At 34.7% G+C, this 14,134-nt stretch overlaps 1 protein-coding gene across 1 annotated transcript in view; it reads left to right on the top strand.

The window, feature by feature from the left end:
- Positions 1-14,134, top strand: part of chs1 (chitin synthase 1) — a 57,038-nt gene that overhangs the window by 29,785 nt on the left and 13,119 nt on the right. The window contains exons 6-22 of the mRNA XM_030131202.1: positions 226-301; positions 698-816; positions 2,342-2,519; positions 3,565-3,661; positions 3,766-3,862; positions 5,897-6,018; positions 6,124-6,219; positions 8,416-8,580; positions 8,672-8,819; positions 9,201-9,269; positions 9,366-9,535; positions 10,340-10,398; positions 11,944-12,144; positions 12,254-12,422; positions 12,954-13,069; positions 13,392-13,571; positions 13,646-13,750. Coding sequence (XP_029987062.1) covers positions 226-301; positions 698-816; positions 2,342-2,519; positions 3,565-3,661; positions 3,766-3,862; positions 5,897-6,018; positions 6,124-6,219; positions 8,416-8,580; positions 8,672-8,819; positions 9,201-9,269; positions 9,366-9,535; positions 10,340-10,398; positions 11,944-12,144; positions 12,254-12,422; positions 12,954-13,069; positions 13,392-13,571; positions 13,646-13,750 — 2,167 coding nt within the window. The remainder of the gene's footprint in view (positions 1-225; positions 302-697; positions 817-2,341; positions 2,520-3,564; positions 3,662-3,765; positions 3,863-5,896; positions 6,019-6,123; positions 6,220-8,415; positions 8,581-8,671; positions 8,820-9,200; positions 9,270-9,365; positions 9,536-10,339; positions 10,399-11,943; positions 12,145-12,253; positions 12,423-12,953; positions 13,070-13,391; positions 13,572-13,645; positions 13,751-14,134) is intronic.

Here is a 14,134-nt window from a genome sequence, read left to right as displayed (position 1 = left end):
CTCTGATTATGTATCCATGAACGCAGATGTTAGAAAACCCAGAACATCACCACTCCTTTGCTCATGTGTCAAAGAGTATAAGATTTTTTTCCTCATCTTCATAATGACCTTGAGGATTCTTGAGTTTCTTTTCTGTTCATTTGTAGTTCATATATACTGTATCATCTTGACATGATGATTCTCTCACATTATATTCTCGTTTTATGTCTTTCTATCTCCTTGTAGGGTACACTGAAAGAACTGGACGGCTTCAGGGACTTTGTATTTGTCATCAGCAGTATTCTGAGGATAATAGTGATAGGTAATTATCTGCCATCACTGTCTGAGTCGACAATATCCCATTCATGCTAAAAACCAACTCAATCACATCTTTTAAAACACATGTCAACACCCAGCTCGACTGAGTTTCATCATTCTTAGATTATAAAACTCTCATTTCCGTCATTCACTTTTCACTTTGAGGACAGAAAATGTTGCCATAAAAGACTGTAGTTTTGAAAAGCAGTACTTTAGTCTCATATTGACGCTGATGAATATATTCCACTCTATACATCGTCTTTATTTCCTGATATGTACTAAAACTCTCATTTTTCTTACAGATAATTAGTATATGTAATTTAAAGTTAACCTTGTACTGTTTTTCAATTGAATTGTACTGATTGGATTGTCTGTTTTTCATCTCTGTTTTGTGCTGTAGGAGCTGTATACCTGTTCTATCACGTCCTTCTCGTGGACTCTATCGAATGGTCCGACTTTAGCCTGAAGAACAAAGACTGGGAATTACTGCAGACAGGACTTGGGCTGTTATTCTTACAAGTAGGTGGAAAAAAACTAAATGATACAAACAAACCATTCAGACAGACAGCCCACAGGTTAATATAGGTGATAGGATTGTATTTATCACAGCATTTATTTACTAGAACGCTGTAAGATATGGTTTTGCAGCAGTAAAATACAAGAAAATCTCACTGCTTTAATCCAAAATAAAACATGTTTGGTAATGCAAATTTCTTTTAAGGCTGTTCTTTTTAGTGCAAAAAAAAATACTCAGACAAGAGGAAACATAAAAATCACACCTGGGGTTGGGGTTCTATGAAAAGTATGTGTAATATTTGAATTCTTTCCATCACACAGATACACACTGAATACAAATACTTCCCTGACTGAATATAAAGTCACTTATTTCTTAGACCTAAACAGCAAATGGTGACCAAATGCATCCACTGATATAAAATGTTTAATAATGTTTGATCCACTAATTATATCAGTAGATATAAATAATTTAGGTAAAATGCAGTTTGCCATGTTTTCAGCTGAATTGGATATGACTCATTTAGATGTAGTGTATATGGAAACAATGCAACACTGATTCACAATAAACCCCCATGTAGTTTGATGAATAGATAGTTACTTCAGTTAAAGATATATTGTGCTGAAAAAGTCACTTTTTCTTCAGTTTTCTGTGAATCAATGGAAGAATAACATTTGAATTAACTCAGATCTTTTGTGTGCATCTACATGGTCATTAAATTAACCCATGAAGACCAAAATCCTTTACTGATCTCAAATATTTAATACCTGTTGATCCACTAATCCTATCAATCTGTGTAAATAATTGGTGTAAAATGCAGTTTGTCATCTTTTCATGGTCATCAGATATGACCCATTTGGATGCTCAAAGACTCTGTAGTTACCGTGGAAACACTGTCATCTTCTACAACATTGATTCACCAGTAAAACCCATGGAGTTGGATCAATGACAGTGGATGGACACACTTGTTTTTACATTCAGTTATTGATATCTTTGCTGAAAAAGTCCCTTTTTCTTCAGTTTTCTCTGTTTTTTTCTAATTTACTCCTAGCTTTAATGAACATCAACATGATCAGTGACTTAAATATAGGAAAATTTGTGATTTTCACTGAAAAAAATGCAAAATACAGAGGATAATATTATAATAAATTGTGATAAATCACTTTGGAAAGATGAAAAAGAGAGAAAAATTCATTTGGGATTTGCCACAAAAGTAGCACTGGGTCTTTATGGGTTAAATACAGGAAAATAACTGTTTTTTTTTTTTTTTTTTTTTTTTTTTTACTGAAAAATGTAAAATGGTGATAAATCACTTCGGAAAGGTTAAATGTAGGAAAAAATAAATTATTTTGAAATTACCATAGACAAAGTTCTATCTCTATAATTGTTAATGATTAACAGAAGGTCAAGTGTTGAAAGAAGATAATTATTATTTTTAACCTCTGAAAGCCGACAGAACTAAGCAGACTCATATTAGATCTGACCAACTGATCTGATCGTCTTCATCTTTTCCCATCTGTCTTGTCTCAGGCGTTCTGCGCAGCAGCCTGCCACTGGTTTGGGGTGGTGGCCTGTAAGATTCATTCAGTGAAAATGAGCTTTGCTCTGCCGGTGTGCTGTACAGGACCTGCTGTGCTTCTGTTAGGACTCATACTTTTCATAACCCAGGCACAGGAACTAGACGGAGCCAAACACGGGAGCATCACAGGTGAGATGATGAATTTAGAATAACACCGAAAAGTCGGTTTTGAGATGTTTAATCTAATGTATTTGGTTAGAGGTAATGGTTGCACAAATTATCAAACCACTATAAACTAGAACTGAGGGGTTAGGAAATAAGGCAAAAAACTGTTATCATGGTAAGTCTAAAGCAGGGGTGTCAAACTCATTTTAGTTCAGGGGCCACATACAGCCCAATTTGACCTCAAACCAGATAAGGCCAGATGAGAAATAGCAGCATAACACCCTATAAATAATACAGCTCCAAAATCTTCTCCTTGTTTTAGAGTGAAAAAGTAAAACTGAATTATGAAAATGTTTAAATCTACAACATATTGTTAAAAAATGTGAATAACACAAACAACCTGTAATTTCTTAAGGAAAAAAAAGTGCAATTTTAACAATATTATACCTCAGTTTATCATTTACGCATGCACATTACAACTTACAGATCACAGTGGATCTACAAATACACAAAAAAAATTAGTAACAGGCAGAGTACTGTTAAAATGACAAGTACCTCTCTTTCCAGTTTTTCATACTTGTTCAGGTTATTCACATTTTTTTAAAGGATAGTTTGTAAATATAAAGATTTTCATATCATTTTGCTTTATCTTTTTTTATTTACACCAAAATAGAGACAAATTTGGAGTTTTCATTATTTATAGGTATAGGTCTGTATGTGGAACATGAATTAAAAGGATTTTGACCCCATTGATTATTTATTAATATCTTCAATATAATTTTTGCATTTCACAATTTCATCCTGTTTGGCAGGATGGTTTTTGGCCTACATGTTTGACACCCCTGGTCTAAAGGCTGATTTTTGGTCCACATTGTTATCGTTTTATCACTCAGCCCTTTGCCCCTTAATGGTTATGTTGTTCCTTAGTCTTTGGCTACAACTTGTAAATATTTCTATATTTTTGTGCATAAATTTACAGTAAGGAACATAATTACAGATACATTACACATAATAGTTGCATCATACGCTGTTTTACTGGCATCCTGAGGCCTTTATGTTTCCCCTGCAGAGTTTTGTGGTAGCCTGGCCTATCTGAGCCATAAGAACACAACACCTATGATCTTATTAGAAATCACCAGGAGCATCTGCCGGACCTCACTCAACAGGTACATGGAATCTGTATGATCTAATATCCTATAACTGGATAATAGGTAAATGTATATACACACATCTAATCTATCTTCTTTTTTCTGAACTGTTTGGCTGACAGTTACTATCTGCAGTGGCCTTTTTCCATGCTGGCACTGGAGGGAGTCTGTATGTGGTCGGGCTTCGTCACATGTACTTACTACGTGTGGAAGATCAAGGTATAAACAAGCTTTTTATGTGCGATAAACCTCTTTAAGTGTCAGTTTCCTTTTAACTGAATACATAGTGGGTGAAGGTTCTTTCTTGTACTGCCTTATTAAAAAAGATTAGGAGCAGGAAATGCTAAATAGTTGTCTGTTCCTACTGATGAGCAACAGAGTCAACTCTGTAAAAACTGTTTACAGCAGTGTTACTGTAGCAGTGCAAAGTGATCCGAACAAAAACACAAGATCAGAATCTGCTTTATTGGCAGAGTTTATGGACACAAACAAGGAATCTGATTCCAGCTTAACCTTAACTCTGGTTTTAATGGTAGTAATGGTATTGATCATGGTATGGATAACGTTATTGGAAATAAGATAAAATTCTATGGATGTTGTTGTGATGAATGTAATAACGGTGACAGTAAGGGTAATAATTGTTGCAGTTGTGATTATAGTTATGAGTGTTAATATTGTATATTGCATAATGATATGACATATGTGATATGATTGAAGAAATTATTTATTAACTGAGGAAATAGCAATGATAAAACCTTTTCCATGACATCACTCACTTTTGAAGAGCAGCACCATGCATGCTGTGGGTTTTCTATTACGATGTCTTTTCGGTAACACTTTATTTGAAGGTCTAGTTTATAATGCATTAAGCGCACATTCATAAGACATTATAATGCATTATAAAAGTCATTACAACAGTTTATGATCGTGTACAACAACTTATACCAAGGTTAATAAAGTATTATAAGTGTAGGCCTAAAGTATTTTAAATTCTGCTTTCATAATGTTTTATACATCCATACCAAAGTGACAACAGTGTTTGTAGGAAGAATCTCAAGTCCTGGGTTACTTAACACATTATAACCATCATAACAATTAACCATTGCACATTAAATGTAAATTAAGCTTATGGTTTTTTCTTGAAAGTGCATTGTTTAGTTCCTCAGATGCTTGGTTTTAAGTCAAAAGTCATCGGATAAACATTGGGTGATTTGGATTCTGGCAGAGAAGCAATGTGAAGGAATTTATTTTTTTAGGTGGGGAACTTTTAGTAGGTTTTGTCACTGGTCTCTATACCCATCTATTTTAGGGATTTAATTTAAAAAAAAAAAAAAAGTATGTGTTTGAATTAACAAAGATTTAGAGCTGCCACATTATTTTTTATTTATGTACAAAGCAACATGTAACACTTCTATTTACTGTCTCTGGTTTTACAAAATAAAGAGTTAAGAACACTTTGATAAATAATTTTTGACTTACACTTTACTTGGAGCCAGCAGATACTGCTCAAACGTCATCATACTTGTGTTATAATATCATACAATAATAACCTAATACAGTGTTGTCACTTTACTAAAAGCTCTTAAAGTCCTCCTGTAACTTATTACACTGTCACTTTGGTATGGATGTATAAAACATCATGAAAGCAGAATTTATAATACATTAGGCCTACACTTATAATACTTTATTACCCTTGGTATAAGTTGTTGTACATGATCATAAACTGTTGTAATGACTTTTATAATGCATTATAATGTGTTATGAATGTGCGCTTAATGCATTATAAACTAGACCTTCAAATAAAGTGTTACCGGTTTTTTTCGTTTTAGTTTGTAACGCATGTATTTATTGTATAATTTTATGCATGCACTTGACCCCAGGAAGAATAGTGGTAGCACTGACTGCAGCTAATGGGGATCCTAATAAATAAACAAACAAATAAACAAACTCTCTTGTATTGTAGAATAAATTTATGTATAAAAAATATAGAATAAAGATTAAGAATTTTTCACAAAACTGAAGAGATAACCTGAGACCAAACAGTCAATAGAACAACAGTGAGTGTAAAACCGACAGTGCAGTATACAAGGACGATAGTGTGTTGCAGAGTGGGTGCAAATATACATGAGGTACATACTGTCTGTTAATGTTCTAAAACTAAATATGCAAACTAACTGAGATCTATCAGCAGAGTCTGGCTCCTGTTTTGTTATTCTACTAAACTCAGTGCTTGTTTGGTTCATCCTGCCGCAGGTCCAGCGTATAGAGAGGACATCTCAGCTGTTTGTTCGTCGTCTTTATGAATCTGCTTTCATTGACCTGTCTCTGCTACTCAACACCAAGATGAAGGTCCCAAGAGCCAAAACCCAAGAAAGGTGAGACTGCAGGGTTAGTTTTACTGAGAAAGAAAAACATAGTCTAATGTTTTAGACACAACCTGGTTTTAAAATGTGTTTGTTTACTTCCCCTCTTCTCGACAGTAATGATGACATACAGAACTGTGTGATCTATCTTTGTGCAACCATGTGGCATGAGACCTATGATGAAATGCTGAAGATACTCACCTCCATGTTCAGGTTAGACACAACGTCACTGAATACATTTACATGAAGAAAATATTCCAGTTGTGGCTTTAATTTGAAAATGAACGGTCGATGAAAAAAACTGAGAGGAATAAGAATAATCTTTATTTATAAAGCACTTTTCAAAAAAAAAAAAAGTGCAAAGTGGTTTACACAGGGAATTGATAAAATACACATTTAAAAGACAAAGTTTGAGACTTAAAATAGTAAAACAACAAGTGGAGCCAGGCACAACAAACCCCACCCCTTGCATGTATTGTAGCTTAATTTAGTATCGATTCAGTTGATGTCATCACGTCTATATGTGTGCTAATATCAGCATATCAATTGCCTCTATATATGTGCTGAGTTTGAAGTTAATTCAAACAAAATCGATGTTTTTATAGACATTTGAAATTTTGCCCGTTATAAGTAAATGGGAGAAGAAAAAAGATTTAAAGAAAATTCATAAAAAATTAGAACTTTGACCTACTTTTCCCAAAATGTAACCACATCTTTTCTGGGTCACTGGCAATCTATAACCCCAATTTAGTGTGAATTCAACCAATAGTTTTGCTGCTACAGACACGCGAAATTTTGCCCATTATATGTAAATGGGAAAAAAGAAGATTTTAAAAATTAATTAAAAAATTTTAACTTTGACCTACTGTTCCCAAAATGTAATCAGATCTATTCTGGGTCACTGGCAATCTATAACCCCAATTTAGTATGAATACAACCAATAGTTTTGCTGCTAGAGTGTTAACAAAGAAAGAAAGAAACAAACAGACTGAACCAAAAACCATACCCCTTGCCTCCAACAGTCCACGTATTATTTCTGTACCACTAAAACTCACTGAACGAGACAAAGGAGAGCAAAAATAAAGGTCACATTATGAAGCAAAGATAATGAAATTAATCTTATCTTTGTTGTTTTCTGATCATGACTTGGAATTAAATGAATAAAGCTTCTGCTATCAGCTACTCCATTGTTTTGTTTTACAATGAAATGATTCTGACTGAAAAACAATTGGCCCGGGGTTTAACAGATTAAAAGTGGTTTTGTGGGGATTAACTGATTCAATAATCAGCAATTTTATGATGGAATATAATTGTTCGTTGAAGGCAAACAGTAAGAAATGCAGTTTGACAGTGAAGTTTTTGTGAAATTATTGTGTCTTGAAGTGCTTTATTACTAATGTCCACTGGATGATGGCTTCAATAAGGGAAGAAATAATTCACCCACAAAGACCCAAACATCCACCATCGACTGATCTAAACTACTGGTCCACTAATCCTATCAATACATGTAAATAATTGGTGTAAAATACAGTTTGTCATCTTTTCATGGTCATCAGATATGACCCATTTGGACGTTCAGAGGCTCCGTAGTTACCGTGGAAACGCCATCATCTTCTACAACACTGATTCACCAGTAAAACCCATGGAGTTGGATCAGTGACAGTGAATGGACACAGTTGTTTTATGTCCAGTTAATGATAGATTTTACTAGAAAAGTCATTTTTTCTGTTTTTATAGGATAACCTTAGAATTTACTCAAGAGCTTTTATGAACATCTACATGATCAGTGAATTAAATATAGGAAAACAAATGATTTTTACTGGAAAAAATGCAAAATTAAGAGAACAATTTTATAATAAATGGTGATAAATCAATTAGGAAAGGTTAAATAGAGGGAAAAATGTAATTGGGAACTGACATAATAGTGACACTGGGTCCTTTATCTATCTATCTATCTATCTATCTATCTATCTATCTATCTATCTATCTATCTATCTATCTATCTATCTATCTATCTATCTATCTATCTATCTATCTATCTATCTATCTATCTATCTATCTATCTATCTATCTATCTATCTATCTATCTATCTATCTATCTATCTATCTATCTTTTTTTTCAGGAATCATTCTGGTCTTAGTTATACCGTGATTTCAGGCTTTCAGAGTTTCTATTTACTTTTGGTTTATTTCCTGACAGTCACCTCTACTGTAAATGTAATTCATACACATTTGAGAGATGTTTTCTTGTTCACAAAGTTTAACATTTTATTGTTTTAGTGGTAGCATTAGCCCACGTCACCCTTTGTCTTTCATCAGTTCTATCCTTTAGTCCAAATCTGATCACTTTACTCCTTACAGTCTATGGTTGGCACCCTAATATGCGATTGTTATTGTATTTTGTTTCAGGTTGGACCGCTATCGAGGGGATCCAAAGGAAGAGCATAAGGACTGTTTTGACTTTGAGTGTCATATTTATGTAGATGACGCATTCATGAAAGAAAAGGGCACAGATAAAAGGCTGGTTAATTCTTATGTCAATGACCTGATTCAAGTTGTCATAGAGGTTTACAGGTGAGATCATCATTCTAGACAAACTGAGCATGCATCTAACTGCATGTCTGCGTGTCTCTATAAGCCACTATGTCTCCATTCATCCATTCAGAGTGTTCACCAACAAAGAACCAGATGACGTGTCCATCATTGAGACTCCCTACGGCGGAAGGCTGATGTTTGTTATGCCAGAAGGAAACATGCTCTATGTTCACCTCAAAGACAAAAGTCTCATCAGGAATAAGAAAAGATGGTCCCAGGTATGGAGTACACAGAACAACCATCAGTTAGAACCAGTTAGAGTTTATTAAGCAGAGAACTGGTGGAAAACTTTTTATTGCTTTTCCACTGCATAAGGTAATGACTCCTGCTAAAATAAACGGTGCTAACTGTTCATTTATCCAACAGTGGACAGACAAATAAAACAAACAACCTCAATAGTTTTTGAGAGAGTAAGAGAATAATAAATGTTTGTTGTCTTTTCATCTGAAGACCTTTTTTCATCATATTCCACAGATGAATCAAATAAATCCCCCTGATAAAGTTTACATGAGACAAACTCACCTCTGTCTGGAACTGAAGGTTATTTTGTCTGGTGTACTTTTCAAACATATATAACTGTGTGTGACATTGTCTTTCAGATCATGTATCTGTATTATCTGCTCGGTTATAAAGGCTACATTGCTAAGAATCCACAGAAAGTATTAACAGTAAGTGTTTTCTACTTTCTGTACAGATGAGTCATTTGATAATGTGAAAATAACATGCTCTCATACGCACAATATTGATCTGCTATACAGCATCAGTTGGATCTACGCAGAGAAAGTATGATCTCTTTGGACGGTGAGACTTTCATTTTGCCTCAATATGACAATGACAACAAGAGGAAATTCATCTCAGATGACAACACTTATATCCTGGCTCTGGATGGAGACACTGACTTCCATCCTAAAGCTGTGATTCTGCTTGTGGACAGGTTAGTGACACACCACGAAAGCAACTGACATGTCAAGTATTTTGGATCAGGACAGAGGAGAATCCCATGATCCTAAGAGTCATAAATAGTGTTGACCTACATTAATCGGCATTGATATGTGGAAAAAATACTGCCTAAACTGCAATAAAAAAGAAAAATGATTTTATTTATTTGCTTCTACGCTCAGCATGTGAGCATTGAACCAGTCAGGTGGATCACCGATACATGGGTCATGGAGTCATGATCATATGGACGTTCAGATGAAGCCATACCATTTGCTTCTATTTATTACAGTTTGACATGTTCTCTTCAGTTTGATGGTGCTGTTTCTTTTTCAAATAAGTCTTTGTGCACTTTTTTAACCTTTTAACCTTTCACTAAAGTCTACCATTTGTTTCCAGTGATTACAGTTGAACGTTTTCTTTGTCCTTGTGTCTTCTTTTATTTTTCATTTATTTCTATCTGAGTCATCATCAGTGAGCCTCTATGAGTCCTTGCCCATTCATATTTGTACCGTCCTCTGTGTCTGTGTTTTGTTTTAACGTATAATGCAGAAGCCTTCTCTTGTTACTGTGGAACAAATTTACTCACAGGTCCAAAGGAAGTTACCTTGACCTTGACCATCAGCCAACCTTAGACTAACTGGTGTCAAATTGATGGAGAATCCTTTAGTTTATTCCTGATGTCATATTGAACTATGTTTACATACACTGCAGGTTTTCCAGAGTGTCTGTCATGTAGCCAGTTTCATCAGTTTCAAATTCTTAACTTCATATTCATTAGAAAATTGTGTTTTATTGACAGGTTGAGGATGTATGAAAACGTAGGTGCAGCGTGTGGTAGAATTCATCCTACTGGTATGGGTAGGTATACTTTTTTGAGTTCTTGTCAACAATGGGATTCACTCTAACACAGTGGTTCCCAGACTATTTCAGTTTGAGACCCAAAAGAGAATTTTGGCGTCACAAAACTTAGAAAAACACTTAATGCCTTGGGAAGGGAACACTAAAATGTCAATTGCAGCTAAAACTGCCAAGGAACATCAACAACAAAGTAGTTCACAATAAAATCAGCGCTATCACACAAAAACAAACAGGATTTACTCTTCCACTTCCCAAACTGTCTTTACTTTGGAAAAAAGCTTTTGACTCGTTTCAGTGCTGAGTCTGTCCAATTTATATTTAACTTTAAGCATTCCTTACTTTTTTCCCTAAAATTTGTTTTCAGTTTTTTATAAATATTCATGAACATACAACACCACCAGCTGCCTGGAGTTCATGCAGTACAATATGGTGTAGTATATAGGTCTAATTGGGCAGTCTCAGTGCCACGTTCTACAGTTTTCCTCCTTAGTTATCAACATATAAGTCAACTTCTTCACAACACAAATATCTCAAACAATTTCCAACCATTGATTTGACTTTAGAGGTTTCACATTAAGTTTTTTTTTACTTGCTGCAAGTAAAACCTTATTTAAATAAAGACCATCTTTCATCACAACATCCACACTGTTCTCAAGATACATCAGCAAACAGGTATTTGTAATTTCATGGCCCAAACTGCCTTCTACTAACTTTATTTACATGGTAACTCTTGACCAAACACACACTTTCAAACAGCTTTGGAGAAGCAACATGTATAAATGTGTTCATGTATTTTCATTTTGTATTTTCGTGCTTTTCATGTATTTTTATTATGCACATGATTTAAAGTAAGGGGATCAAGTCACTATCAGTGTTTGAGGTTTGCAGAAGAGATGAAGCCCTGCGTTCACAGTATAAGAGCTGAACAGACCTGAATAGAAAAAATAACACTCCTTTTAGAAAATTGATTATCATATCATAGAAGTGTTGTGCATTTTATTCTGCCATTTAGAATCACTTACAAAGTTTAGAAATGCACTGCAAAAATCAAAATCTTACCAAGTGTATTTTCACATTTGTAGTCAAAATATCTCATCACACTTAAAATAAGACAGAATCATCTAAAGAGTAGCTTTTCAGTGAGATATAAGAACTTATTTTTAGACAATGGATCATGAAAATCTTATTCAAGAAATCTTACAGAGATCATTTTTAATTATTCCATTGGCACATCCATTGAATTAACCAAAAAAAAATAAAAATCTGCCAACAGAACAAGTGAAAATTATCTCGGTCAGATTTCTTGAAATAAGATTTTCATGATCTATCATCTAAAAATAAGTTCTTATATCTCACTGAAAAGTTACTCTTTAGGTGATTATGCCTTATTTTAACTGTGATGAGATATTTTGACTAAAAATGAGAAAAGTACACTTGGTAAGATTTAGATTTTTGCAGTGTAGAAATGTTATTTCTTCATATTTCCTGATCTCCATGTTTGCCTTTGTCTCTTTGCTCATCTCTCTGTTTTACCCGCCACCCCAGGTCCAATGGTGTGGTACCAGAAGTTTGAGTACGCTGTAGGCCACTGGCTGCAGAAGACAGCAGAGCATGTGTTTGGCTCAGTTCTGTGCAGCCCTGGGTGTTTCAGTCTGTTCAGAGGTTCGGCCTTAATGGACGACAACGTACTGAAGAGATACACAACAACTGCATCACAAGCGGCAGAATATGTGCAGTATGACCAAGGTCAGCATACATACAAGCACAAACAAATATTGTTACTTTACCATGTTTTGTGTCTTTTTTTCTGTGCTTCTTGTCACTTTATATTTGTTGTCCATTCATCCTTTTGTAGGGGAGGATCGTTGGTTGTGCACGCTATTACTGCAGCAAGGATGGCGTGTTGAATACAATGCAGCGTCAGATGCATATACTAACTCACCTCAGGAGTTCAAGGAATTTTACAACCAGAGAAGAAGATGGGGACCTTCCACTCTGGCTAATACTCTGGACCTTTTGCACAGGTTCAGTTTATTGTTCTTTTGTAGTTGAGCAACGTATGATTGTTATTTAGTTATGTTTTGAGGAGACAAAAATGTGCGATTTTTTTTTTTTTTTTTTTTTTTTTTTTACCTTTATTAGAAGCTAAATAACTTTTGGACTGCACATTAAAATATAAAAAATCCTGAATTAAGTTGAAATGAAATATTTTCAGTAAGTCTTGCACTACACTGGGAGCCATTTACTGCTCTAATAATGATAAATATTCTTCACTCAGTACATTTTTTTCCACAGATTGTATCAAACATTAAACTAACTGCAAAAACATGAATTATTTTAAGTGTAAGTCTAATTGTTTTAGCTTTTATTTTCCTGCAAATTAGCAAGTCCTGCTGGGAAGACAAATATTTCCCGCTGCCAAGTTCTCCTATACCAGATTGTAAACTAATCAAGCTATCTGCTCTGTCACTAGTTATTTTATTGTTTTGGGTTATTTTCATTTCACATAAATTGCATTCATGTAATCTCACTTGAGGCTGTGATCTAACTTGCAGTGGTGGAGAGACAGTGAAGAGAAACACTTCCATCTCCAGACTCTACATCTTCTACCAGATGTTCACTGTGGGTTCCTCTATCCTCGGCCCAGCCTCTGTGACTCTGATGATCGCAGGTTGGTTCAGATCTAATTTATTATCCTACTAACTCCTAATACTCTGCATGTATCTCGTTTCCACTCATTTAGTTTCATTTATTATACTTTTTATACATATTAGCAAGGTAATATTTTCCTCATGAGCTTGTTATTCCTCAGGTGGAGCTATTATCAAGCTCCTATGAGACTATCAGATATCAGCTGACTTCAATAATGATAGTAATTCAAGCTGTGGTTTTGAACACCCACATTATCCTGCTGATATTGTTTAGCTTCCGTATTAAAAAACTTTGTCCATTTAGCTGCATCTGTTCTCTGTGCTGCTCACTTTTACTGCCAGGTGCATTCCAGTTTGTCTTCAAAATCGCTGGTACACTTTCCATCATCATTGCGAGTGTTCCACCTGTGTTCTACATCATCATCTGCTTTGTTTGTAAGCCAAATACCCAAATAACCATCGCCGCCATCATGAGTGTGCTTTACGCCTTCCTCATGACTGCATCCTTCTTTTCTATCATTGGTAAGTAAAGATTCATTTTAGGATAAAATTCACACCTACAAAAGGCAGATACACACAACTCCTTTCATTCCCAGGCGACATGGTGATGCAGGAAACCTTCCTGACCCCAACTGGTGTATTTTTGATTTCGATGGCAATAATGTACATGGTGACAGCAATCCTACACCCAGAGGAGTTTGGTAAGTGTTATGTTAAAGGTTGTAGCTACCGTTTCAAACTATACTGCTTTATAAAAAATGATGGTTATAATAGGATGTACATTTGTTTATAAAAAATTTACTCATCTCAAATCAACAAAATCTCATCTTAAATATTATGTTGTTCAAAAGGAAGTACAGTGTGGTCCATGTACTTCTAAGAGAAAGTACTTGTTTCTTTTTTCCTATTAATTACTTTTGTACTAATTAGCAAACAGTTCAGATCCTTCTATTTTGGATAATTAGTAGTAATATATTTGAGTATGTTCTTTAACCTGATAGAAAGCATAAGGTTCAGTAACTGTATGTGTCCAAAATATTAGGTCATCTCAACCTGAATAAATTGAATGACCAGGTTTGAACATC

This window comes from Sphaeramia orbicularis, chromosome 3 (genome assembly GCF_902148855.1).
Source record: "Sphaeramia orbicularis chromosome 3, fSphaOr1.1, whole genome shotgun sequence".
Taxonomy (NCBI): domain Eukaryota; kingdom Metazoa; phylum Chordata; class Actinopteri; order Kurtiformes; family Apogonidae; genus Sphaeramia; species Sphaeramia orbicularis.
Note: the sequence above shows the minus strand (reverse complement) of the source record. Positions and strands in the feature narration are given on the sequence as shown.